At 37.8% G+C, this 25,335-nt stretch overlaps 1 protein-coding gene across 1 annotated transcript; it reads left to right on the top strand.

The window, feature by feature from the left end:
- Nucleotides 1-5,809: 5,809 nt before the first annotated feature.
- On the top strand, nt 5,810-10,547 carry IL22 (interleukin 22). Its single transcript, XM_036456655.2, has 5 exons — nt 5,810-6,139; nt 6,551-6,616; nt 6,727-6,870; nt 7,759-7,824; nt 10,110-10,547. Exons 1-5 carry the CDS (start codon nt 5,954-5,956, stop codon nt 10,185-10,187), a joined length of 540 nt encoding a protein of 179 aa, XP_036312548.1. The 5' UTR covers nt 5,810-5,953; the 3' UTR covers nt 10,188-10,547.
- The last annotated feature ends 14,788 nt before the right edge of the window (nt 10,548-25,335 follow it).

The raw sequence follows: 25,335 nt of genomic DNA, 5'->3' as shown, positions 1-25,335 counted from the left end.
GCCTATTTATATTATAGTACACATTGCTTTTGAATTAGGACAGTGACAAGGGAAAGGGAAAGGGGACATTTTCTCAGGATTGACGTTTGTGAATTGGTTCTGTGTTTGATCATTTGTATTTGAAAAAAGTCCAACAGGGTCATGAGAACATGAGGGATGTCTAGTTTACTGGACATTTACTGGCGCACGGTTTTCCCAGCAGAGCCTGAGAGGGTCTGGTAAAATCGCACCTTATAAAGTTTTGAATATAACTTTTTAAAATGTTTTAAAGTAGTATTTAGCCTGTGAGAAATAATATTTAATTCCCTTCCTACTTATTCAGGACCGTAGTACTACTAATTTATTTAAAGGCATGTTAATTAACAACTATAAGTACAATTTAAATTTCCAGTTCTCTAATCAGTAGTTAGGGACATTCAATGTTTTCTCTCAAAATTAATCCCACTTCAGATTAATTCTAAAGCTGCTACAACACAGTTGTTAACTATTACTGTACTTTTTAAGTATAAAATATGTGTCTGAGAGATTGTGAGGAATATTAATAACCCAAAACTTATTAGAGATTTGGAATATAAGATTCACTGATATTAGTTAATTAACTATGACTTTGAATATTGGTGTTATAAGCAAGCGTGAATTATGATTTTTAATACTTACTAGTAAAAAAATAATGAAATAAAAGATTCAAAAAGATCCTATAGATTTTGAAAAATCTATGACTGTGGAGGTAGACATCAGGAAGCCAATGTCAAATTCTGTTTATAAGCATTAGAACAGTGAGGAATTTGTATAATTATTGCTTTCTTCCATAATTGAAATTGATTTTAGTACTACTTGTTATCAGTAGAGGGGAAAATATAATCATTTATATTATGACACATTCCCATGGTAGAATCTTTCCTTCAAGATGACATATAGTACAGATTCATAAGTTTCAGTTCTCAGGAAAAAGAGAAAGATGGCTATGGTTGACAAGTGTCTTTGTGGGCAGGGTGTTAGCAGATTGAGGTGGCCATGGGAGAAAGTTATCTTGGGCATCATCAGTGTTATCTTCAAGCAGCACTGGGGAATAAATAAAGTTTGTGTTTGAAAACAAAGTCTCTGGCTTTGTTCTTTGCTGTGTATCACTATCTAACCTTTCCACTGACCTTAAAAAAAAACCATGTTCTTCATGTTCTCAGGTGAGGAGAACCCCAACAGTCTCCCTCTCCAAGTCAACTTGGTACTCATTCACACCAAGTTAAAAGTGATTACTAATAGCTTAATATCTTGCTTCTTCTATAAAGTAACTAGGATTTTAAAATAATATACAAGACTTCAGTGGAGAAAAATTTGAAAAATAAAGAATATAAAAGATCTTAAGTAGTAGAGAGATAGTAAATGCTCTTGAGTGGAGTGAATTCATATTATAAAGGTGTTAATTCCCTCAAAATTAATCTTTGAACTAAATGATAGCTGAATTACAGTTTCTACTCCATTTTCCTAGAACTTTAACAAATTTATTACAAATTTGTATTAAAAAAATATGAAAGCCTAAGAATAGCTAAGGAAATCAGAAAAAAGTAGAGCAAAGAGGGTAGATTTTCCTGTCTTGATATAAAGTAATAAAAATATTATAAAATTGGCTCAAGGATAGTAAGAAAAAACGTAAATAAACCAATGCAACAAAATAGAGAGCTCAGAGATAGATCGAAGTAGCTATTTATTATAGGAAACATATGATAAAGAACTCACTAAAAACTGGCTCATTTCTATGTGGAGAAAAATAAAACTGGATCCCTACTTTCCAACATGTTACAGGGGTCCTCAAACTTTTTAAAGTGGGGGCCAGATCACTGTCCCTCAGAGAGCTGGAGGGCCGGACTATATGAACTACTAATTCCTACTGTAACACCTCGGCTGCGCTCACTGCCCAAAAAACCTGGCGGGCCGGATCAGACTCCTCTGCAGGCCGCATGTGGCCCGCGGGCCGTAGTTTGAAGACGCCTGATACAAAAATGCATTAAATACCTGGTTGTGAAAGGCAAAACCATAGATCAGGTAAAGGAAAAGATAGAACAACTTTGTGACCTAGGGGGAAAGATTTTTTTTCAACAAAGCTTTGAAAAATGCAAACCATTAAATGAAAAATAATGTCTTTAATGCAAATTAAATTTTCTGTTGAACAAAGGACATATAGACAAAATCAATAGAACACCAGCTGGGAAAAGAATTTGTTATGCCTACAAACTACAAGAGAGTAATTTAGAAAATATACAGGACACTCTTATAAAATCAACAACAACAAAACATCAACAGACCAAAGCCCTCTAGAACAATAGGCCAGTGTTTTTCAACTTTTTTTTGGCAAAGGCACACTTGTTTCATGAAAAAAATCACGAGGCACACCACCATTAGAAAATGTTAAAAAATTTAACTCGGTGCCTATATTGACTATATATAAAGTAATTCTCTTGAATAGGAATCAAATAAACACAAAGAAAGTATTTTATAATTACTTTATTATGAAATATTAAGTAAACAAAATAGTGAAAAATTATAAAATTCTTGTCTTGTCTGCACCTACGGCACACCAAGCAACATCTGTGCCGCGGAACAGCGGTTGAAAAACGCTGCAATAGACAACTCATGTTCATGAATGGGGAAATCTAAGTGGCTGCAAGTGAAGAGAAAAATGCAAATCAAAACAACAATGAGATACCATTTCATACCTCCAAAAGCTGGCAAAATTAAGCTGGCATAATAAGGTGGGCAGGGATGTAAGAAAAGAGGAACCTTTCTTCACTGATATGAGAGAATCTGTGCTGCCTTTCTGAACAGCAATCTGGCAGTACCTAGTAAAAGTGAATTAACTTATCTCTGTGACCCAGTGGACCTACTCCTGGGCAACTAATATTTCAAAGGTATTTTTCTTTTAAGTAGAATAAAATGACTTACATGAGGTTGCATCATGTGGCAATGCCTGTAGAGTTGGCAATTGGAAGTGGTCTAGGTGCCCGTCAAAGGGGAAACAAGTAAAATGTTGGTACACACTATGGAATGCCATGTTGGATAAAGGAGCCACACATGGCAACATAGTTAGATTGCAAGACCATAGTGCTAAGTGAACAATTAAGACAATCATCTCTGTAAAAAACATTTCTACAGGCACTAAAGCACAATCTGTTTTATAGGGTTGCATACACATTCAGAAATATATATCAAATGCATTAGAGCAGAAACCTACAGCAGGCATAAAGGTGGTGGTGGGTGTTTGGAATGGAGGGAATGAGAATAATGAGGGTAGAATCACACACACATTTCCTCGCGCGCACAGACACACACACACACACACACACACACACACACACACACACACAGAAAGAGAGGAACAACCTTGTGTGGAACAACAATTGTGTGTGTTGTACTGAGGAGTATGAAGAATAAAAAATTTCCAAGCATCTGCTAACAAGTTGGAATGTAGTTTTATCATGTGGTCAATGAATATTTATTCATCATCTGCTCCATGTTCTGGGTGCTAGGGATATTATAATGAATGAGACAGAATAGCTTCCCTGATGATTGGTTGTTCTAGTTAGTCCTTTCTGGATTTGACTAGATAAATTGTTTCATGTATCTAAGATCAACCTTGGGCACATTCTGTGTGAGGCCTGAGGGCATGATTTTGGGCTTGCCCTTTATCTGTGTTGGTTTCTGGGAAAGACCTGAAAATTCATAAGGAAACAACTGAAGAGAAATTCCATTATGATCTGAAGTTATGTAGCACACATATGTCTTCAGCTATTTTTTTTCTATAGGAGCAATTTTATTCTGTATTCATAATTTCTCCTAATAACAAATATTTTTGAGACTCCCTGTATGACTATTCACAAATCCATATACAGCCAGAGAGCGGATTTCATTTTAGTGGGTTTTGGTTAAGTTCACTAAAATCTAAATCTTAACTCCATTAATGCTATCCATTAATGGTGGTCCACCAGGTCCATGTAATGAATAATAGACATGCAGTTGCTATTAAAGTCTGGTTCACACTTTTCTGACATTCTAGTTTTGTTTCACAGATATTTATTTCCTATTCAGGAATAATACAGAAGTTGACAAGTAGTACTGGGTCAAATCCCAACATTGGAAGTGCTGCTATAATGCTAATCTCAAAATTACCTCCATGCATGTTCCCACAAATATTTAGTAAATTATTGAATTACACAGAACTATTTACTCATTCATATGTTCCTACTGAGTACTTCCTATGTATGTGCATAAAACTGTTTTAAGGCTGAAGGTTAAAAAATTTAAAAAGACAGAGACTTCTCCTTCAGAAGCATATAATTCAATGGTGTTACAACTTATCTATCCATGGGAACAAAATATGTATACTTCTCAGGTTCTCAGGCAAACCAACAAAAGCCTATTTAATACATAGACTCACTTAACTTTGGTGCTAATATCATTATGCAGAGTTCTGCTAAAAAATGGTAATTTCTTATATAAAGAAAATAAATTGGATAAAGAAGAGTTTCATTATTTCAGGCTCATGAACAACCCCAAGAGAAAGTTTGGAATGAGTTTAATTTTTATTTACTCTTCCCCACTCTTCCCTTTTGCATGGTTCTCTTAAGGTCATTTTTCCCAAATGCTGTGTCTTCATGCTATTCTCACCCTTCACTGTGGCTCCTCACTTACGTCTGTGCCATCTCACAAAATGCTCAAGTTTCTACAATCACTCACTTTCCTTATTCCAGTTCTTCAACATTCCTTATCTGCAATAGTTGTGAAGAGAAAAATCTTATTGAACTAATTTGTTAAAATTCACATTCCTTCTTCTAGCAATAGATCAGTGCTCTCTGCTCCCACCCCTTAGATGGTTTTCTAGTCTATATGTTAGGTGTTATTTAGAAGTCAGTGCAGTTTTAATAATTTAAAGTCAAGATATTGCCAGGTTCTCTTCTTCAGATAGTGATATATATATACACTACCGTTTGTTATAAGATTTTGGAAACATTATTTTGAGACTTGTGTGTTGTTTAGAATGAGAGCAGGTAAAATTTCAAGATAAACTACTAGATGACTTTATTTTTAAAATACTTGCATGTTAAAAATAATAGTGATAAGATTGTTCAACATTAATATTTACAAAGTTAAATTGATATTAATTTTAATTCAATGAAAAAACATTTAAGATATATTTGCATCTACCATAATTGTTATGATTACTTGAAAAAGAATGCAAGGAAAATAGTGCTTAGATTAGCCAACACTTTTATTTTTAAAATGTGAGTCTTCTTCAGGATTTAGCATATTAAAAAATAAGATGAAAGTATTTTTAAAAAATGGAATTATCTCTAAGATGTCATCATTTTAAAGCAGAGAATATAGGACACAGGTTATTATTTCTGATCAACTATAATGAGATAAGAATCTATAAAGCTCAAAAGGAAAATGAGTCCATGACCAAAATGCTTACTCAGTTACTATAAACATTATACGAAACATGGACTCTATAAAGACAAAGCAATTCTTTTCTTTGAAAAGTATGTCAGGTTTAAAAAATTCTAGGATTTACCTGTAAAAGCACCGTCTGGAACCGAAGAGTGACGTTTTAGGGAAATACTTGCATATCAAGATGGGAAGGATGGGAGGTGGCGTTTTGTGGGCTCCTATGGTGGTTAGGTAGTTTTCAGAAGATGACACTGGAAATTAGATAATTGCTGATGTCATATTTTTTACAATAAAAAAAAAATTGGTGTCCCAAGGGCTATAAAAGCAGCAGCTTCTACCTTTCCATCACAAGCAGAATCACTGAAGCAGGTAAGTGTTTCAGAAAAACTTAGTATGATTGATTAATTTGTCCTGATACTTCTTGACACTTAATGATCTTCCTTTATGTTCTCGCTTTCTTGATACCAGGTTCTTCTTTCCTACCTGCCAATTGCCGGAGTGAGAGTTGTCTTCAATGGCCATCCTGCAGAAATCTGTGAGCTTTTCCCTTATGGGGACTCTGGCCGCCAGCTGCCTTCTTCTCATTGCCCTGTCAGTGCAGGGAGGAGCAGCTGTGCCCATCAGGTCTTACTGCAGGCTTAATGAGTCCGACATCCAGGTGTCCTATTTCACCAACCGCACCTTCAAGATGGCCGAGGAGGTACCCATCTCAATCTCTCTCTTTCATATCTTATCTACTTGGAACCCAAATAGTTCTTACATTTTTCTGCAGAGCACATTTAAGACCTTTAAGAACCCTCATTTATCTCTACTAGTGGACAAGAGATTATTTTGTCTTGTCATAGACTCTTTGGAGTTGGGCTTTATCAGAAGACCTTCCATTTTGGCCTTTAAAATATGTAAATGGAGTTTTACCCCCAAAGGAGCCCAGCTGACTATTCATTTGCTCTGTACTCCTCTGTGCATTGTTTTAAACTCATGCACACATCTGAATTCTTTCCTGGGTCTTCATTGTGTTGCTCTTGGGAGAGGGGATAAAGTACATCTCTACTTACAGACTTTTGTTCTAGTTCTTTGATGTCCAGACACTTAGTCTTTTCTTCTCTTCCAGGTTAGTTTGATAGATAACAACACAGATGTTCGTCTCATTGGAGATAAACTGTACGACGGAGTCGATGTAAGCCATAGTAGTGTGCCATCCATGGTTCCTTGGAGCGGTGGTAAAGATGGTTTGGATCTTCTAGATGTACCCTAATATGATCCCTGCTGTTTTACTTTTGCCTGCAGATGAATGCGCGCTGCTATGTGATGAAGCAGGTGCTGAACTTTACCCTTGAAGAAGTGCTGCTCCCCGAGTTTGAGAGATTCCCGCCCTACATGAAGGAAGTGGTGTCTTTCCTGAAAAAGCTCAGCAACATGCTTAGCCAATGTGTAAGTTCTTCTCTCAGCTTAACTTCACCCATTCCCAGTCACCTGCCTTTTCTCCTTCTTTCACTTAGAACCTTTTTCTCCCAGTCCTCTCTGCCTCCTTCTCTGCTGGCAGTAAGAGGTGCCTCAGTGACACCATTATAGGAGTCATTTGGAATCACAGAGCATTTGCTTTAATTGAGTCATATTTTGAATTTAAGATAACTAATGGGGTCTGAAAGATAAGTGCATAGAAGGCTCATTTGTCTCTGGGAAAAGCAACTCAGGTTATGTGAGATGCGAAAGGTGTCTGAACACCTAGATGTGGAAATGGATCTACTGATCAAGGGAAGGGATAGTAAAGAGAGAAAGAGGGAAATGAGAAGGTTTAATGTTCCATGGTGGATGGGCAAAGATTCCTACCCTGTTGATGTCATGGGAAGTGATAAAAATCAAAGGTGTGTGAATTCTATGCCCATGAACATTTAAAACTATGAAAAAAGTTTGAGTGGAGTAGGCAAAGGGGACCTAGTACCTATTGGGGAGGGTCCACTGTTCATAGATGATGTTTTATGTCTGTTTCTCGCTCTGAGGGAGCATTTTTGATAAGATATAGTTAAGGTTTTAATCTTGATTGAATTTGCATAAACCATTCTATTCTTTACACAAACTTAAACCTCAATAAGATTTCCCAAAAGTGAATAAAGGAAATGACTGGATTTTATTGTCCAAGGGAATTCAAGAGCTCAGAAAATTTAGGTCACTGGTGAAATCTAGGTCATTGTGGGCACAAATGCTAAGAACTTTAACTCCAGGTGAATTGTAACATATCTCTCTCTGTTGGGGACACTGAGGTTCATAAAATATCAGTACAACAATGTTAAAATAATTACTCTGCTTTTCATTTTCTAGCACATTGAGAGTTATGACCAGCATATCCATGGAAATGTCCAAAAGCTGAAGGACACAGTGAAAGAGGTACTACTAATAACTATTAATGCTGAATAATTAAGTAGGAGAGACAAATGTTTTCTCTTACCCTTCCTTTCTTACTTTTACTCCCCAAGTTATGATTATTTTACTTGATTCTTCTACCATTAGGTTGATAATTTAGGTATATATGGATATAGATGTGTGTGTCTATATTTATAAATCATTTGGCAACTTTTTCAAATCATAGAATTCTAGAACTGATTGGGAAGTTAGGATGTTTAATCTCATCACCCTTGCTCTGGGGATGGCCAGTGGCAGAGCCTGGACTAGAATGCAGTTCTCTTGAATCCCATCCAGGCTAGCACTCTTTCAGCAGCAATAGGTACTAGTTTTGGTATTATTAATTCTTAGGGAAATTTAAGATTCCTATAGTCCATGCAATCTGAAAAATCACTTGTTCAAAACAGAAAAGGGCCTGGGAGCATATTTATTTGAAGTGATTTTAAAAACCATTAAATTTGATGATTTAAAACTTGGAGAAATAAACCCAGAACAACTGTAACAAAAGAGCTTGACTTGACTGTAGACTAAATTTCTGGAATGATTAATACTTATATTTAGTTACCGTAATATAATAACTGACAGCTATTGATTTGAATTTAAAAGCAATATTTACACAGCTTAAAATAGAATAAAAACATTAGTAGTAAATTTATTATAGTAACATGGAAATTAGAATTAGAAATCTTTTCTTCCTCTGTCCTTTTCCCTTCATTTCTACCCTCTTCACCACGATAAATCCTTAGATAGACAGTGAGCATCTCTCTGGTGTAGGCTAGTGTGTATTTCTACAGTGAATGATACTGTCCTGTGGCCTATTTGGGGAAAAGAACAACAGTAGAAGGCTCAGACTACCAATTGTGACTAATCTCAAAACCAGAAGAATGATTAGTAGCAGCGAAAGTGAAGCTCTTGCAAGCAGGTATAATTAAACCTCAGAATCATGAAGGCTCTAGTTGATGAAAATTTCAGCAAGAAGCATAATGACAATTCCCTTCTTTTTCCATCTTGATTTTTTTTAACCCAAAGTCTTTCTTCCTGAGCATCACTTAATGAACATAATGGTTGTGACCTTTGTAGTTTTTTACTGTGAAGCTCAATTCTCTCAATTAAGTATTACCTGGATATGAAGGGATGAATATTGGCATGCCATAGCCAAAAAGTGCTTTGCCCTTTTGGTTTGAAAGATATCTGATATCAGTTTACTCTGTGTTCTTTAGAGGAGTGAAGTGTGTGTGAGAGAAATATGATGGTGCTATGTGAGAAAACAGATATTTTAAAGCTTTTACTACATTTTGAGAGAATCAACTTTCACATGTGCAATAGGTTGCCACGTGGGAGAGTAGCTATGCTTTTTTTTACCCTGTCACTCCAGAGGCATAGGCAGAACAGATGAATGTTGTTCAGAGAAAGTTCAACATGAAGAAAAATTGGTCAGCGTGGTCTGAAAAGGGAAGGTAGTCTTGGGAGTAAAACCAGAGAGCAGGCTGTAGTAGAATGGATGAAAAGACAATAGGACAAGAAAAACTTTAATTTTTTTACACAAATATCACTTGGCCTTTAAAACAAAGGAAGAGTAGACGTGTGGAAGAAAACAGGAAGAGAAAAGAGAGCAAAGTATAGAGGACAGATGAATTTCAGAGGGTGCTTTGAACTTGAATTTGGACCCTCTTCCATTGGGTTTGAAAGCCTCATTTATATACTACTTGAAAGAAGAAGATAGAATGTTAGAACCTGTATTTGGCTTTCTACTAATTAAAAGCAACAGAATAGAACTTATTTGATATTTTCACAAAAGTGAAAGCCTGTTTCTTTTCTTTTGTTAAAAAGGTGAAAACAGAAAACGTCATGCGTATTGGAAAAGTATAGTTTTGATTCAAGACAACTGTTGTAAATAATTTATTGGTTGTAGACAGTTGTGGGGCTATGGAGTAGGGAAGTCCTAATGGGTGGTACACTGGGTCCCCTGTCATAGCTCCCATCTGGCTGCTCTGGTTAGGAAGTGGTTTTAAACAACTTCATTAGCATGAGGTACCACAGAGATTGATAGCTCTTGGTGCCCTCTCAGTTCAAATAGCCATAATGATAAGGTCTTTGGCAAGTCATATTATATTATGGCTAAGAGGTATTTTTTTATTTTTTATTTTACAAAGGCTAAAACTTTTTTTTTCATATAACCTAATCAAGCCACTTTCTTCTAATTCATCCCTCTTTTAAAAATACAGTGAAAGTACTCAAATACTTGTGTGTGTTTTTTTTTATTTTCACAGCTTGGGGAGAGTGGAAAGATAAAAGCAATTGGAGAAGTAAACTTGTTGCTTCGATACCTGAACGAAGCCTGCATTTGATCACAGAAAAGCTGGAAAATGGAAAATAACTCTTCTTGCCTGTGGGAAATAACAATAAGATCCCAAAGACTTTCTTTTACCAAAAGGAAAATGGGAGGTCAAACTTCATAATCAAGGATATATAAATATATAAATCCCTACTTAGTTTAAAAAAGAGAACCATGTAACTTGTGTCCATAAGAATAGAAGGTTCTAAACATAATGAGGTTTATTGCTAATTGTAATTGGCATATTATATACACAGAAATTCATTTTTAAGCAATTGAATGCTGAATGGTCTATCCTTATAAAAAAAAATTACTTCCCATTCCTTTAGGAAAAAAAAACACCCCAACCTAAAAAACTTTATTTTCAAAATTAAGATTTAATATTTATAAGTTTATTTATTGTTATAAATATTTTATTTATGTCATTTTACTAATATGGATTTATTTATAGAATCATGATATTGCTACTTAAGTATAAGACTAATATTAATATTTATGACAATAATTATGGCTCACTGATATGTTTATTTAAATTCAATAAATACTTCAATATCTTAAGTTTTGTGGCTTTGTGATTTTTTTCTTTAATATTATCGTTATTGTCGTCGTCATCATCATCATCATCATCATCACCATATTCCCATTTGCTAAATGAGCCATTTGCTCTCCTTTATCTTCCTGCTTTCTTCCACCATTCCACTTTTCCTCTCTTCCTTCATATTAAGGCCAAGCGGTCTTCATGTAAAAAAGTTTTAAAGTTTATCTTGTCTTACTCTCTTGTCATCCATTCTACTACAGCCTGTTCTCTGCTTTTTCCTCCAGTGACAGTAAAGTAATACCTTTCAAGGTTTCTTTTCCATTTCAGACAGCTCTGACCAATTTTTCTTCATGTCGAGCTTTCTCTGAACAACATTCATCTGTTCTGCCGGTGCCTCCTGGAGTGACAGGGTAAAAAAAGCAAAGCCACACTCTCACGTGGCAACTTATTAAACATATGAAAATTGATTCTCTCAAAATGGAGTAAAAGCTTTAAAATCTCTGTTTTCGTATAAAAGACTTTATTTTTGACTCTAAGCAAATGAGGTGGCTATTAGTACTATCCCATTTTACAGATGAGAAAACTGAATCACAGCCACGTTGAAAACATTGTGTAACTATATGTACTTGATCCTGATGGAGCTCAGTTTATTTAATTTTTGGGATCTCTGTTCTATTGCCTCTATAGATTTATTATTTTGGTTCAGCATGTGATTCTGAAATAAAAAGGTAAGAAATGGAAAAGAATCCATCTGTATTGTTAGCAATTGGCAGATAAAAGAAAGGAGTGATGCTACTGGGGGAGAAATGATGGAGCCTCGATTGCTGTGGGTGAACTGCGTTAGCTCTAGTTGGAGCCTATGAGGGAGGGCACTCTCTAGTTTTCCTGTAAATCAGGAAATAAAGTAAAGGGGAAGCTTATTGAGCTGGAGGAATATCTGCTAGTGGAATTTAGCACTCATAGAGAAGTCTTGTGTGTGGAAGAGGAGAAGATGTTATGAAGCACATGGGAGAGAGAGAGAGAGAGAGAGAGAGAGAGAGAGAGAGAGAGAGAGAGAGAGAGAGAGAGAGAGAGAAGGCAAGTTTGCCAAGTTCTTGTGGGATTAGGTCAAGCCTGGTGGTAATTGGTGAACATTATCAATTGTAGGTTCACTTGCAGATAAAGTGGAACTAATATTTTTGGGCATGGCCTTTGAATGCTGAGAGGTACAAGAACTAAACTTTAGAGATGGTAGAAATAAAATAATCTGGAATAAGTTGGGTTTATTTCAGATGCGTCTTCTTCCAAATGAGTCTAAGTGCAATGCCTTGAGCAAAATTTGATATTGTTCTTGTTTTTGACTAATATTCTAGAAATAAAGACATACATGGAAGAATACTACTCTTAAAATTGGTTTTGTGACAACTTCCATCCTAGGTAGGGCAAGCAGGCTGAAAAACAGATTTTAATACTGACTGCCATTGAACATAAAGCATAAGGTGCTAGGATCTTCATCAATTTGTCTTCATTGATGACAACTTTGGCAGTGATGTGAGATAGCCCAAGTTCTTCATAGGTCTTTCCACAGAAGGTGAAAGCTAGCGGGGCAGCTGGGAGTCTTGACAAAATCATTAGGCACACATACACACAAAAATGCTTTTTTTACCCTGTCACTCCAGAAGGCATAGGAAGAACAGATGAATGTTGTTCAGAGAAAGCTCAACGTGAAGAAAAATTGGTCAGCGCTGTTTGAAAAGCAAAGGAAGTCTTGGGAGGTAAAAGTAGAGAGCAGACTGTTATAGAATGGATGAAAAGACAGTAGGACAAGGAAAACTTTAATTCCTTCCTTCCTTCCTTCCTTCCTTCCTTCCTTCCTTCCTTCCTTCCTTCCTTCTTCTTTCTTCCTTCTTCTTTCTCTCTCTCTCTCTCTCTCTCTCTCTCTCTCTCTCTCTCTCTTTCTTTCTTTCTTTCTTTCTTTCTTTCTGCATCAGTGGCAGTGGCTAGCATTTGGCTGGCACTATCAGCACTATTGCAGTCTCCTCTCCCAGTAGCAGACAGCATCATTGAGGTATTAAAGAAGACTAGCCTGTGAGGCTGTGTGAGACACGGCACCCTTAGGGACTAACCATAATTTAGGACTGATGAGAAGCCACTGGAGGGTTTTCAGCATGGGAAAAACTTGATATGACTCATGTTCTATAAAGATCACTATGGCTATTGGATAGAGAGGAAGTCCACTGTATGTGTTTGTGTGTGTGTGTGTGAGGAGGGAGGGTTAGAACAGAAGCAAAGTCAGAGCAATAGTCCAGGGAAGCAAGGGGTGTGACTGCACTGGAGTAGATAGAAGTTAAGTCAGAGAAAAATTGTGTGTGGCTTACTGTGGCCCTCATCTTGGGCTGCCCGGGAAATGAGAGCTATGTATAGACCATATGCACTAGCAGGGAAATAATGCTTTTGTTTTTCTTCTGACCCTTCACTTTCACTGTAGTATTCAGTAGCATGCAGTGCTGCATGCGGAAATTTAAGATAGACAGATGATTTTGTTCTGAAAAGAAGTTGAGATTTGAGTGAAGACACTTCTGTCAGAAGAGAGGAATGCAGGGATGCTAAGAGTTGAAAGCTGTGTTCCTCTTGTCTCAGAGGCAATCACAGTTATAGCAAGTTTATCTCTATACTCTCCTGTCAAGGAATGCCTATTTTTGAAAAACAGATAGATGAAGGCTGAGATGACTGATGACAGGATCTCTAAGAGGAAATTGTATTACTGCTATACTACACCAACATGCTAGATAGACTGTAACTAGACTGGGTGGATTTGCTGGATTGTCTCATCAATTTGCTTGATAGTCTTGCCAACAGAAAACCGCATCAATCCCAAAGAGACAGGATCACCAAGAACCCCTTTTCCATTTTGTTAAGTTATATATATTTTGGACATTAACTCCATGTATCATTGGCGAATATATTCTCCCATACAGTACTCCCTTTTCATTTTGTTGATTTTATTTTTTGTTATTTTGCTGTGCAGAAGCTTTTTATTTTGATGTAGTACCATTTTATTTTGATGTAGTACCATTTGTTTATTTTCTTCTTAGTTTCCTTTGCCATAGGAGATATATCTGCAAACATATTGTTATGAGAGATGTCTGAGATTTTGCTGCCTATGATTTCTTCTAGAATTTTTATGGTTTCATGACTTATATTTAAATCTTTTATCTGAGTTTATTCTTGTGTATGATGTAAGTTTGTATTCTAGTTTCATTATTTTGCATGGACCAGTCCAATTTTCCCAGCACCATTTATTGAAAAGACAATATTTACTCTCCTGTATGCTCTTGCCTCCTTTGTAGGGTATTAATTAACAAAAGGAAGACAATTAATACGATTAAAAATGAGAAAGGATGCCAGGCTGGTGTGCCACAGTGGTTGAATGTCGACTCAGAAACTAAGAGGTCACTGACTTGATTCCTGGTCAGGGCACATGCCTGGGTTTTTTACTTAATCCTCAGTAGGGGGCATGCAGGAGGCAGCCAATTGATGATGTTTCTCTCTCATTGATAGTATTTCTCTCTCTCTATCCCTCGCCCTTCCTTTCTTTCTAAAAATCAATTAAAAAACAAACAAACAAACAAAAATTGGCCAAGGTCCTAAGTAAACACTTCTCTAAAGAGGACATACAGAAGGCCAAGAGACATGAAAAAATGCTCACAGTCACTAATCATCAGAGATGCAAATTAAAATGACAATGAAGTAACACCCCACACCTGCCTGAATGGCTATCGTCAGCAAATCAGCAAACTGACAAGTGTTTGTGAGGATGTGGAGAAAAGAGAACCCTAGTACTCTGCTGATAGAAATGCAGACTGATATAGTCACTATGGAAATCACTATGGAGTTTCCTAAAAAAATAAAAAATGGAACTGCCATTTGGTCCAGTAATTCCATTTCTAGGAATATATCCTAAAAACTTGAAACACCAAACAGAAAAAATATATACACTCCTATATTCATTGCAACGCTATTTACAATAGCTAAGATCTGGAAATAGCCCAAATGCCCATCAGTAACTGAGTGGATAAAAAAAGCTGTGATACATTTACACCATGAAATACTATGGAGCTATTAAAAAGAAGGCTCTCTCAGACTTTAAGACAGCATAGGGGGACCTGGAGAGTAATATGCTAAGTAAAATGAGCCAGTTATGAAAAGACAAGTATTACACAATCTCACTTATATGTGGAATCTAATGATCAAAATAAACTAATGAACAAAATAGATATAGAGACATGGAAGAATGCAACAGACTGATGAATCTCAGAGGGAAGGAATGGACGAGGGAGAGATTAACCAAAGAACTTATGTGCATATATGCATAATCCATGGACACACAGAATAGTTCTGAGAAGGCCTGCAGAGGGGGTAAAAGCAAGCTAGAGGGGATAAATGGGGGAAAAGGGGACATATGTAATACTTTCAATAATAAAGATATATTTTTTAAAAAATGAGCTTCATTTCCTTAGGAATGAGGGTTTAAGGCACTTTACCAGGTAAAGTATTCCATCCAATGGAGGTGCAGGCAGAGGGCAAAGGGATAATGAAAGAAGGAATTTGTGATTATTTAATTTAGATTCTACAAACAACCATAAAAGTAGGAACTATAGCAGAATAGTTTCTGTAAATAAATTATTTGTCCTGTTTTCTCCTCTTTTCTCCTCTTTATCTCTTATATAAAGAATACTTGTGGGGGCTAATATTTTAGTTTTCTGATGGGCATAGGATAGGGTGACCAGATGTCCCACTTTTGTCGGGACAGTCCTGATTTTCAACAATTTGTCCTGTGTCCAGCGGAGTTTTAAAAGTCCAGATTTTTGGAAAGAATGCAAGACAAGCTAGGGAACGGCGGGAGAATGGGAAGGGAATATACGGTTTTTGGCAGCCATATGGCTATTTAGCCAGGATATGAGTTTTATATTATTTTTGTTAATTTTATAATGTTAAATTTTAATAATAACAAATAATTGTTGAGAACTGATTATCCAGAACTGCTTATCAAAGTTCACATTGTTGACCAGTTGTTAGAATTCACTCAAATGAGAAATATGCTATAGAATAAAATAATACCATACATAATTTTTTTATTTATTTGTAAATTGTACTTATGTTGAAATTAAAAAAATGTATATTATAATACTATTTTTGCGTTCTATGAAAATTTTTGTTACTCCATATAGACCAAATTTTTAATCAAAACCCCCCTTCCCGCTCCAGTCAATGGTGTCCCGCTTTACCAATGTTAAAATATGGTCACCTTAGCATAGGACCACATTGACGTCATCCTAGAATGATACAGTAGTTATTTAGCTTATAAGTATTTCCTGTGTTGGGTACTTTTTTCACCCAAAGACAAGAATAGATGCTGAAACAAAAATGATGAATTATTTCAATCTGGCCCTCCAGATCCATCTGCTGTTTTTTCCCACTTCACTTTGTGCTCTGAGAGGCTGACATGTATGAGTTTCCCCATATATGTGCTTGTTCTCTGGCTTTTGATAGCATCTAACAAGTGGGAAAGTTAGTAGTAAAAATACTAAAAATAAGACTAAAGACTAAAAATACAAAAGACTAAAAATAAGGTCAGAGTGTTTATTCCTCTGGAATCTTCATGCCAGATCGCCATGTAGGCCAGTTGTATGTTTCTACAGAGAGCTCCTTGAAGATAGCCCTCTTCCATAAAGTTCTCTTTCCTGGTCTGGAAATTTATTTCAACACTGTTCCCTAACAGGCTTCTGGCTATTGTTAGTTTTAGAACATTGCACTACTTCTTGTAGAGTTCCTCAAACTCTTTCCACACCTTAAAAAAAAAAAAAAAAAAAAAAAAAAAAAAAAAAAAAAAAAAAAATCAATGCCATGAATTCTCCTCTATGATTCACTGTGAGTGTAGTAGAAATTTTCTGCTGGGATTCTGACCTATGTATCCCTTTTCTCACTTCCATTCCTCTCACAATCCTGGCAGGGTGGAGTCTGTTAATTTAGCTGAGATCATTTATAGACCATACATAGAGCTAGTTTTTGGCATATCTGAGTTGTATATAAATTTTTGACACAACAATAAAGTAAAATCAGAAGCAATGGTAATACGGCTTCTAAAATTAAAACACATTCTTTTAAAAATATTTTTATTGATTTCAGAGATGAAAGGAGAGAGAGAGAGATAGAAACATCAATGATGAGAGAGAATCATTAACCAGCTGCCTCTTGCATGCCCTCTACTGAGGATCAAGCTGCAACCTGGGCATGTGCCTTGACTGGGGAACAAACCATGACTTACTGGTTCATAGGTTGATGGTCAACCACTGAGCCTTACCAACAAGGCTAAAATACATTCTTTAATTTATTTTTTATTTAAAAAAATATATTTTATTGATTTTACACAGAGAGGAATTGAGAGGGATAGAGTGTTAGAAATGTCGATGAGAGAGAAACATCGACCAGCTGCCTCTTGCATGCCCTCTACTGAGGATCAAGCTGCAACCTGGGCATGTGCCTTGACTGGGGAACAAACCATGACTTACTGGTTCATAGGTTGATGGTCAACCACTGAGCCTTACCAACAAGGCTAAAATACATTCTTTAATTTATTTTTTATTTAAAAAAATATATTTTATTGATTTTACACAGAGAGGAATTGAGAGGGATAGAGTGTTAGAAATGTCGATGAGAGAGAAACATCGACCAGCTGCCTCTTGCACACCTCCCACTGGGGATATGCCCACAACCAATATACATGCCCTTGACTGGAATCGAACCCGGGACCTTTCAGTCCCCAGGCGGACACTCTATCCACTGAGCCAAACCCCTTTTGGATACATTCTTTAATTAAAAAAATATCCTATTTCTCTAAAAGATTTCTCCAAGGGAAAATAGAGGTGCTTAAGTCAACATGCAAGTACCACATAAAGAAACTAAAGAGCCCTCTTCTCCTCTTTGAAGCAGGAATCTCTTGTTTCTTTCTGAGGCTCTCTCTTCCTCCTGCCTTAGAAACCTTTGTTTCAGTCCAGCTGCCATGCCAGCTGGGGGATGGGTAGAATGATTACACCTGAATAAATCTGACTCCTCTAAACCTTTGATTGCTTCTGTTCTCCTTCTTTCCTGGTTATAGCTGCAAAGGATATTCAGGAGGACCTACATGCTTCCTTATTTCTATGAGGTTTAACCATCGGGGTGATTTTCTGCATCCCATGTCTTACGTTAGCAATGTATTGCATGCGGGTTACCTCAGTACCACCTAGAAATCCACCAGTTGTGTCCTTCCTAGCAGGCATTGTTTCTTTTTGAAACCCGCATGCTATGAGATGCTTTTATGAGCTGTTGTTTCATCTGTGACATTTTCATCTTGCCATCGCTGCAGATGCTATTTTTAGGCACAATGACTACCCAGGAAGCTTATGAACTTACATTGCTGCTTGACTCAAGGACACCCTTGGACATTTCAATGCAATTTAGATCGTAGGGTATGCAATATCCTGTGATGGGAGCTATGAAAACATAAGGTTGGATATCATTTGGATGCTATCCTCAGGGAGCCTGCTGTCTGGTGAGGAAGACAGGAAAACAACTGCTTGGGACACAAGCGAATTGAAATGTACTGATGACAATTGTCACTGCGGATGACACCAAAGCTGCATTTGAGGTAATCATTTCAAGGATAAGAAGGGTTTCAACAAATTCAAATGTCCTTTCCTCAGTGAAATCTTCCTGTTTTCTTCCCTTTTGCAATTTAGGCATAGTTAATTGCCCCATCTTCAAGATTCTCAAAGAAAAATTTACATCTCTAGCATTTATAAAATCACAGTTTGATTATTTGTTATGTGTCTATCTCAAGAGCTTTTCAAGAACAGAAACTATTGTTCATCTCTGAGTTCTAGGACCTAAATATAGCACTTTAGATGCTTGGTAAATGTTTGGTGGATGGATGAACACAGGATTGAATGGCATTGTGGGCCCAAGGGTCTCGATGAGCAATGGTTTAGAGACATGAAAGGGAAGAGCATGCTTAGCCGAAGGCCAGAGGGACAGTGGCTGGAGCTCAGGTTGGTGTGGACTGATGTATTGGGAGATGACCAGCAGTGGTAACAGTAGCTCTATACAACTTCCTATTTCTAGTCTTTGGGAACTCAGTATCACATCTGTAAACCTCTGTATCACATCTTATGGGCTATCTCAAAGGGACTATGTAATGAGCTCAGTGAATTAACGGAATTTGCTCACACTAAGACTTGGCCCTTAACCTGATATGAGCTGGTAAGGCAATTGCATTTATGCTCTGTATTTTAACTTTCTCCTTCTTGCGTTTGGACAGCTGACACCTGCTAACACTTTCCACCAACAATGCCTCACAAAAACAAGGGAAATGTGATATTGCTGATGATATGGAGTGAAGTTCTTTCGAATTGCAATTCAATAGTTTCTGGCACAGGCAGATAAGAGATGTTACCTTCAGGAGGACATTCACACTATCGGAGACCATTCTACAGCCTGTTTGGCCCACTTTTGTTGGTTACAAGTGATGTGTGAAGGCTGCTGGGAACCCCCTGGTCCAAAGCCAGGATGGTAGTAGCATTGTCTGGGTTCTCTGTCCATGGTTTTGTCAGTCTCCATGCTTTTGTCTTCAGAAGGTGGTTCCAGTGTACTGGGGTTTGTCATCAGAGCATGTGCTATTTGCTCTTTACTGCCTCATCACTTTGAACTGCAGATTCCTGGTCTTTCAAATGAAGAGAGAGACACCTACCCCTCACGTAAGAATGAAATCACTCCATCTTGGCTGCTAGGGAAATCTTCTAAATTCAATTTTAATGATGTTTAAAAAGAGAAATAAGGTGCAGCATCCCCCAAGCTGCCCCCATTTCAAGTACAGAGCCCAGGGAGGTGTCATTTGCCCTACCCGAGAACAGACCCACCCCTTTCCCAGGAGCCTTCCTCTCATATCTTTTTGGCCAGAAATGACACATGTGCACATGGCAATCATTGGCCTAAATTTGGGATGGAAAAACTTTTTCTGTATGGGGCAAAATAGTAAATATTTTAGGCTTTGTGGTCCGCCTATCATCTCTATTGCATTCTCCTCCCCTCCCATCCCCCCCCCCTTCGACTCCTTCTCAACCTGTTAATTAAGTGTTAAAACCCTTCTTAGCCCATAAGCTTTACAAAAACAGGCTGTGAGCCAGATTTAGGCTATAATTTGCCAACTTTTGGCTTAGATTATTCAATTCATTTTCTGGGACTAGGCACATCGACACTCCAAAATGAGCAGGATTAAAAGGCAATTATTTTGTGAGTGGCTAATAACATCTGCTATGAGCAGCAGATGACAAATGTATGTAGCATTGAGTATACTCCGGAGTTAACAAATGCTGCATTAAATTTCCCTATAACCACAAGTTGTCATAGCAGAACCATAAAATGTAACCATGACTGTACTATTATCTCATCTTGTTAGTAATTTAAAAAATAGATTTTATTTTTCTTAGAATTTTAGGTTCACAGCAAGACTGAGAGGAAGGTACAGAGATTTCCTATATATGCCCTGCCCCCCACACATATCGCCTCTGCCACTATCAACATCCCCCACAAGAAGAATCTAGCTTGGCTCTAGCTATTTTTGATGATAGTTATTTTTTTTTTCCATTACAATAAAAAGTAAACCTCTGTATCACATTTTATGGGCTATCTCAAATTCTCTTGGCTTCTCTTGTTCCCAGCTACTTACTGCATGATCATTTCTGGCTCTTTCTGCCACTCTGAAGTCAGAAAAGAGGCCTGGGGCAGATTGTGAAATCTGTCTTCCTTTAATTACTGAAGGGGCCAGGGAATATTATGGGTGTGAAAAGTTAACTCCCCACAGGGCAAACCTTCATTGGGGAAAACTAGAGTATACTTTTTTATTCCCTTTTCTTGGTTTCTGTACAGCCTGTCTGGAGACATCCAAGTGGCCAAAAGACTGACTGGCTGCCTCTCTTCATAAAACATTGGCCAGATTACTGATATATCAGCAGGATCTACTAGTATTTTTTGGATCTATTTCTCTTTCCCTTCACTCTCACTGATCCCTAATAAAGCATTGGCATTCAAGCTTTGCCTCAGGCTCCTTTTTTTTTCTGGGGAACCTGGGCTAAGACAATTCATTACTAGAATCTAAGCTCTGTGAGGATAAAGATTTTGGTTATTTTGCTTACTGCCTAGAATATTGCCTGACACATAGTAGGTGTTCAAGGTATATAAGATCTATATATATACATGGTGTCCCAAAATGTTACACATTTTAACAGCTGATAGCTCAATTTTGAAAATAAAATTTATTTTAATAAAAACTATCTTCATAATTATTCTAAGTGTGTATCTACATTTTTTGGGGTCTCTCTCTCTCTGTATGTACAATATATATGCACATACACATATATACCTTACATATAATATCCGCTATGAGCATCAGAATATATATATATATATATATATATATATATATATATATATATATATAATTTGCATTTAATTTGGAAAAAAATTAATGAATGTAACAATTCATGGAAGAACCTTTGGAAGAGATGAGCACTAAAACAAATTTGTGTAAGGATAAGAGACCTCTTATTAGCTGATTCCCTCCACAAAGAGCACCCAGGTCTGCAATACAAAAATCCCCAGATGGATTTAACTGCTCTGAACTCAACAGCTAGTATGTAGGAAGTTATGAGAAAGACAGAGATGAAAAGGAGTAGCCAGCATTGCTTAGCACCAAGCTGCAAAAGAAGTTCCCATCAAGCCTGACGCACAGCTGATCTGATCTCCTACATTCTGGTCTAGTTTGAAATGCAAAGGCCGGGGAGGAGATACCCACTGTGGGCTCCATAGATCTTCTAGACAAAATGAGAAGATAAAGAGCTCTTGTGGCTGCCCAACATAGCTCAGAAGTGAATTGAGAAGAAACATCTAGAAAGGCTCTCTCAAAGCAGAATTTATTATTCTTTCTTCTTTCTCTGTAGAGCTCTAGCTGCCCTTTGATCTTTTCTCACCTTACAGGGCATTCTCTTGTAATTGTGGGGTGTATTCAGTAACTCAGCATTATTTATTGAGCTCAAACTATGTGCTAGTCATTGTTTAGAACTAGGGCAACAGCCATGACCAAGGAGACAAAACTCTCTGCTTGATAGAGCTTAAGGTTTTAGGAAAGGGAGATAGACTGTTAATAAAATATAGCATAGTAAGGGCCTGGTGCACAAATTTGTGCACAGGTGGGTTCCCTCTGGGTGGCCTGTGGGGATCGGGCAGAAACCCGCAGTCCAAAGCTGCCTGCAGCTCCTACTTGCTACTCCTGCTTGCACTGCAGCAGCTCTCGCCAGCCACGAGCCCTGCATCTAGCGCCCTCCCAAGGGGAGCAGCCTATGGAATTGGACTGAAACCAACTCTCCGACATCCCCTGAAGGGTCTTAGATTGTGAGAGGGTGCAGGCCAGGCTGAGGAACCCCACCAGTGCACGATCTGGCCGGGAAGGGACCATGGCCCATCTTGCTCAGTCCTAAGATTGACCAGACGCCAGCTGCTAGCTAATCTACCAGTCGGAGCATCTGCCCCCTGGTGGTCAATGCAATAGCAGCCTTAACATATCATTAGCATATTACGCTTTGATTGGTTGTTCAGTTGTTCTGCGGTTAGCTCTATTTGCATATTATCCTTTTATTATGTAGGATGTTAAATCACAATAAGGGGTTTAGAAAATAAAGCAAAAGAGAAAGAGAGAGAGAGAGAGAGAGAGAGAAAGAGAGAGAGAGAGAGAGAGAGAGAGAGAGAGGAGCTGGGAGTGGGGTTGATTCTAATTAGGGTATTATATTAGTTTCCTAGGGCTGCCATAACAAAGTGCCACAGACTAGAGGGCTTAAACTACAGAAATTAATTTCCTCCCAGTTTGGAGGCTAGAAGTCTGACATTATGGTGTCAGCAGGGCAGGTTTCTTCTGAGGCCCCCTTCCTTGACTTGTTGAAAGCCAGCTTCTTTCTGTGCCTACACAGTCTTCCCTACACACAGTCTTCCCTACACACGGTCTTCCTCCTGTATGTTTGTGTTCACATTGCCTCTTCTTATGAGGGCACCAATTATATGGGAATAATCCTCATCCAGATGACCTCATTTTAATTTGATAACTCATTTAAAAACCCTCTCTCCAAATATTGTCACATTCTTGGGTCATGGGGGTTTGGAATTCAACATATGAATTTTGTGGGATTTAGCTCATAACAAGTACCTTGGGAAAGTCTTGCTGAGAAGATGATATTTGAGCAAAGACTTGGAAGAGCTGGCCATGAAGATGTCTGGGGGAAAATCATTTCAGGGAGAGGGAACAGCAAATGCAAAGGCTCTGCAATACAGGTATGCTTGGTGAGTTTGAAGAGCAAACTGGAAGTACTGTGACTGGAGTGGGTAGGTGAACAAGGGAGAGAGCCGTAGAGAAGAGACCAGAAAGGTAAGGAGAATGGTAAAATCATGGCCCTTAGGTCATTGGAGGAACTTTGGCTTTTTATTCTGAGTGTGAGAGAAAGTCCTTGAGGGAGAAATCATGTTGCTAGTGGTCTGCAAATTCTGGTTCAAATGCATTGCCTCATCTGAGTAAGTCTATTAGGTGCTTGTGCTGACTGCTCCAAGATCACAGGCAGAAGAGATGGACCAATGATTAACACATTTTGATAGAAAAATACATTGATTTCTAGGACTCTCACTATTGTGATTTCTAAATTCTGTCTCAATTCTTGCTGTTATAACTGCACCTTTTTTTTTTTTTTATGCACTTAGAAAGTGAGGTTGAAAGGCTATTTTTAAGCCCTATGTACTTTGATAAAACTATGGAGGACGCTTGGATTTGTGCATTGTGCATCCTTTCTCTCCTCATCAACTGTATTCTTTGTGATGAGTTCTCATCTCATTTCAGAAGGTGTGTTTGTTATCAGCAGAGGTGCTCTGGTGGAAATGAGGATTGGGCTCTTCAAAGAGATTGACTTACTTTTTTAAACATCAGAAAATGCTCCCAAGTGTTTGGACATTTCATGTGATCCTTTCTCCTAGCTCCATCGCTAGCCTTGATTTGGAATTTAGTCTTAGGTTCTGGCACTTGTTACTGATTCTGCCTAACTCTGATGACTCTTCCTCACAACCAGATTCCTAGTGCTGACTTGCCCGGGCACTACGTTACCTTTCTTATTGCTAGGCTTTGGTGACTCAGCTCTGCTTTTTAATGGTCCTGGAATGCGATTACTTCTTTTTAAAAAATATATCTGCTGGGGTTCTTTTCCCCCAGCCTTATAAAGGGTTTAACATTCTGGAGAAAGGATTGCATGTAGATGATTAAGAAGGAGCCTGTGGACAAAAGATATTTTTGATAGGCATTGGGGATCAGAGGAGCTTCCAGTTGAAAGAGCTAGAAGACTCTCTTCCTTGACCAAGGACCCATGCTTTTATTAGTATAATTTGTCCCAAGGCAAGGTGGAAATATACATTTCAAAGGGTATGGTATCAAAGGGTATGCAGGAACATTGTCAGTTTGGGGAATAGCCTACAGCTGTTCAGGTGTTTGGCCAACAGGAGGTAATAAAATGCTTTGAGCTGTCTGGCAGTTAACAATCTTTTTCAGGCTTGGGGGGAGTGCCTTTTAGCCATTTCCAACAGGTACACTACATGTAGCCATTGCTAACAAGGAACCACCAGACAAAGCAGTTCTTTAAAGCAAAGTCCTATACAATAGCTGTATACCAGCTAGGTAACAATACACCTTTCCCACAAAGCAATAGAAGCCTCTGTACCCACAGCTATAATACATCTTCTCCATGATACAGCCCCGTCCTGGTTGGTCAGTAACAACTTTACACTACTTAGACAAAAGAGGCTTCTTGCCAAATAGTGACCTCAGTCTTTTGGGTTACAGAAGGGCACACTTGTGCAGGGTACATACAGATTACTGTGTCTTTGCTCTTGTACTTGTGTATAGACTTTGGACATCCTAATTGAGATTCCCACACTCAGAGTGGCCTTGAGCATCTGAATAGGGTCGCCACAGAAAGAAACACATCAATTCGTTGCTCCCTGCATGTGCCTTGACCAGGGCCCTGGGCCAGGGAAGAGCTTGTGACCAAGGTATGTGCCCTTCACCAGAATCGAACCCAGGACCCTTCAGTCTGCAAGACAATACTCTTATCTATTGAGCCAAATCAGCTAGCACTGGTAGATCCTTGATAGAATTTTTTGATGGAATAAATTTATTTAAATTAAATAGTTATAGTAGCATCTCATGATATGGGAAGGAAATTGGTTACTCAACTAATATTAGATGTGCTTTCAATGAAGCACCATGGTAGGTAATGAGGATTCAAAGATAAAAAGACAGGGGGGTCTTTCCTTAAGAATTCACATTCTACTGGAATTCTAGAGTTAGAGGCAAAGTCCATGTGGTCAACTTGGCTAGAGATAACAAAAAACCTTTTAAAATTGTGGGCCTTAATCTGAGGTTCAGTTCCAAATAAATCTTGAATTATATTAGGGGTGTTACAGTTTCTGAGCTGGAAAAATTCTTCAGAAAAGTTGGAAAATTTCTCTCTTGGGTTTTGAT

The sequence above is a fragment of the Pipistrellus kuhlii genome, unplaced genomic scaffold, assembly GCF_014108245.1.
Source record: "Pipistrellus kuhlii isolate mPipKuh1 unplaced genomic scaffold, mPipKuh1.p scaffold_m20_p_3, whole genome shotgun sequence".
In the NCBI taxonomy this organism is placed as follows: domain Eukaryota; kingdom Metazoa; phylum Chordata; class Mammalia; order Chiroptera; family Vespertilionidae; genus Pipistrellus; species Pipistrellus kuhlii.
The sequence above is the reverse complement of the archived record's forward strand: the minus strand, read 5'-3'. Positions and strand labels throughout refer to the sequence as shown.